Raw genomic sequence first — 1,312 nt, 5'->3', positions numbered from 1 at the left:
CTCGGTAAACCTAAAATGTAGAAAAAAGGGCTAAAAATGAAGGTGCATAATTAATGCAGCAAGCGGTAATAATAAAGTAACACAATAACAAAAGATTTTTTTTACTAAAAGTTATTTTGACACGCAATCTTTCAAGTAAAACAGAAATTAAAGCCTTATTTGCAAAAGGTAATAATACAAAGTAAATCCCTAAGGGTTTGAAACCTATACTCTAGAAGAGCCTTAGTAAAAACATCAACTAATTAATTTTTCGTGTTAACAAAAGATAATTCAATATCACTCATAAGAATATGATCTCTTATGAAATGATGCTTGATATCTATATGCTTTGCTCTAAAATGATGCATAGGATTATTGAAAGACATATAGCACTAAAATTATCACAGAAAATTTTAACAGGCTTAAACGAAAGATCATAATCACTTAATTGATGATTCATCCAAAGTAGTTGAGCACAGCATTGCCCAATGGCAATATATTCAGTTTCAGTTGTAGAAAGTGCAATTGATCCCTGTTTCTTACTGTTCCAGGAAATAAGTGATTTGCTAAGGAGTTGACAAGTTCCACTTGTGCTTTTTCTGTCATCTTTATCATCGGCAAGATCTGCATCAGAAAAACCTTCAAGATTAAAATTGTTAAGGCGCGGATACCATAATCTATGTGAAATAGTTCCAATAAGGTATCTAATAATTCGCTTCACGACAGTTAAATGTGACTCCTTTGGAGCTGCTTGGAACCTGGCACATCTGCATACACTAAATATTATGTCTGGACGACTGGCAGTCAAATAGAGTAGATATCCAATCATTCCACGTATTTTGATTCATCTACTGATTTTTCTTCTTCATATTTGTCAAGAGATGTAGCTGGACTCATGGGAATCCCAATTGCCTTGACATTGACCATTCCAAATTTTTGTTTTAGCTCCTTTGTGTACTTTGTCTGACATATAAAGATCCCTTCATCTAATTGATGAATTTGGAGTCCAAGGAAGAAAGTTAATTCTCCCATCATGCTCATTTCAAACTCACTTTGCGTGAGATTTTAGAATTCCTTGCATAAAATAAGGTTAGAACTTCCAAATATAATATCATCAACATAAATTTGAATAATGAGATTTCCAGAAGATGATCTTTTGATAAAAATAGTAGTGTCAATCTTACCTCTCGAAAATCCATGACTAACCAAAAATGAGCTTAGTCTTTCATACCAAGCTCTAGGTGCTTGTTTAAGCCCATAGAGAGCCTTAATCAACTTAAACACATGATAAGAAAATTGTGAGTTTTCAAAACCAGGAGGTTGTTTAACATAA

At 32.9% G+C, this 1,312-nt stretch overlaps 1 protein-coding gene across 1 annotated transcript; it reads right to left on the bottom strand.

The window, feature by feature from the left end:
- Positions 1-319: 319 nt before the first annotated feature.
- On the bottom strand, positions 320-808 carry LOC107779639 (secreted RxLR effector protein 161-like). The gene has a single exon (XM_016600096.1). It carries the CDS (start codon positions 806-808, stop codon positions 320-322), a length of 489 nt encoding a protein of 162 aa, XP_016455582.1.
- Positions 809-1,312: the final 504 nt, after the last annotated feature.

Source organism: Nicotiana tabacum, chromosome 14 (genome assembly GCF_000715075.1).
Source record: "Nicotiana tabacum cultivar K326 chromosome 14, ASM71507v2, whole genome shotgun sequence".
Lineage (NCBI taxonomy): Eukaryota > Viridiplantae > Streptophyta > Magnoliopsida > Solanales > Solanaceae > Nicotiana > Nicotiana tabacum.
The sequence above is the reverse complement of the archived record's forward strand: the minus strand, read 5'-3'. Positions and strand labels throughout refer to the sequence as shown.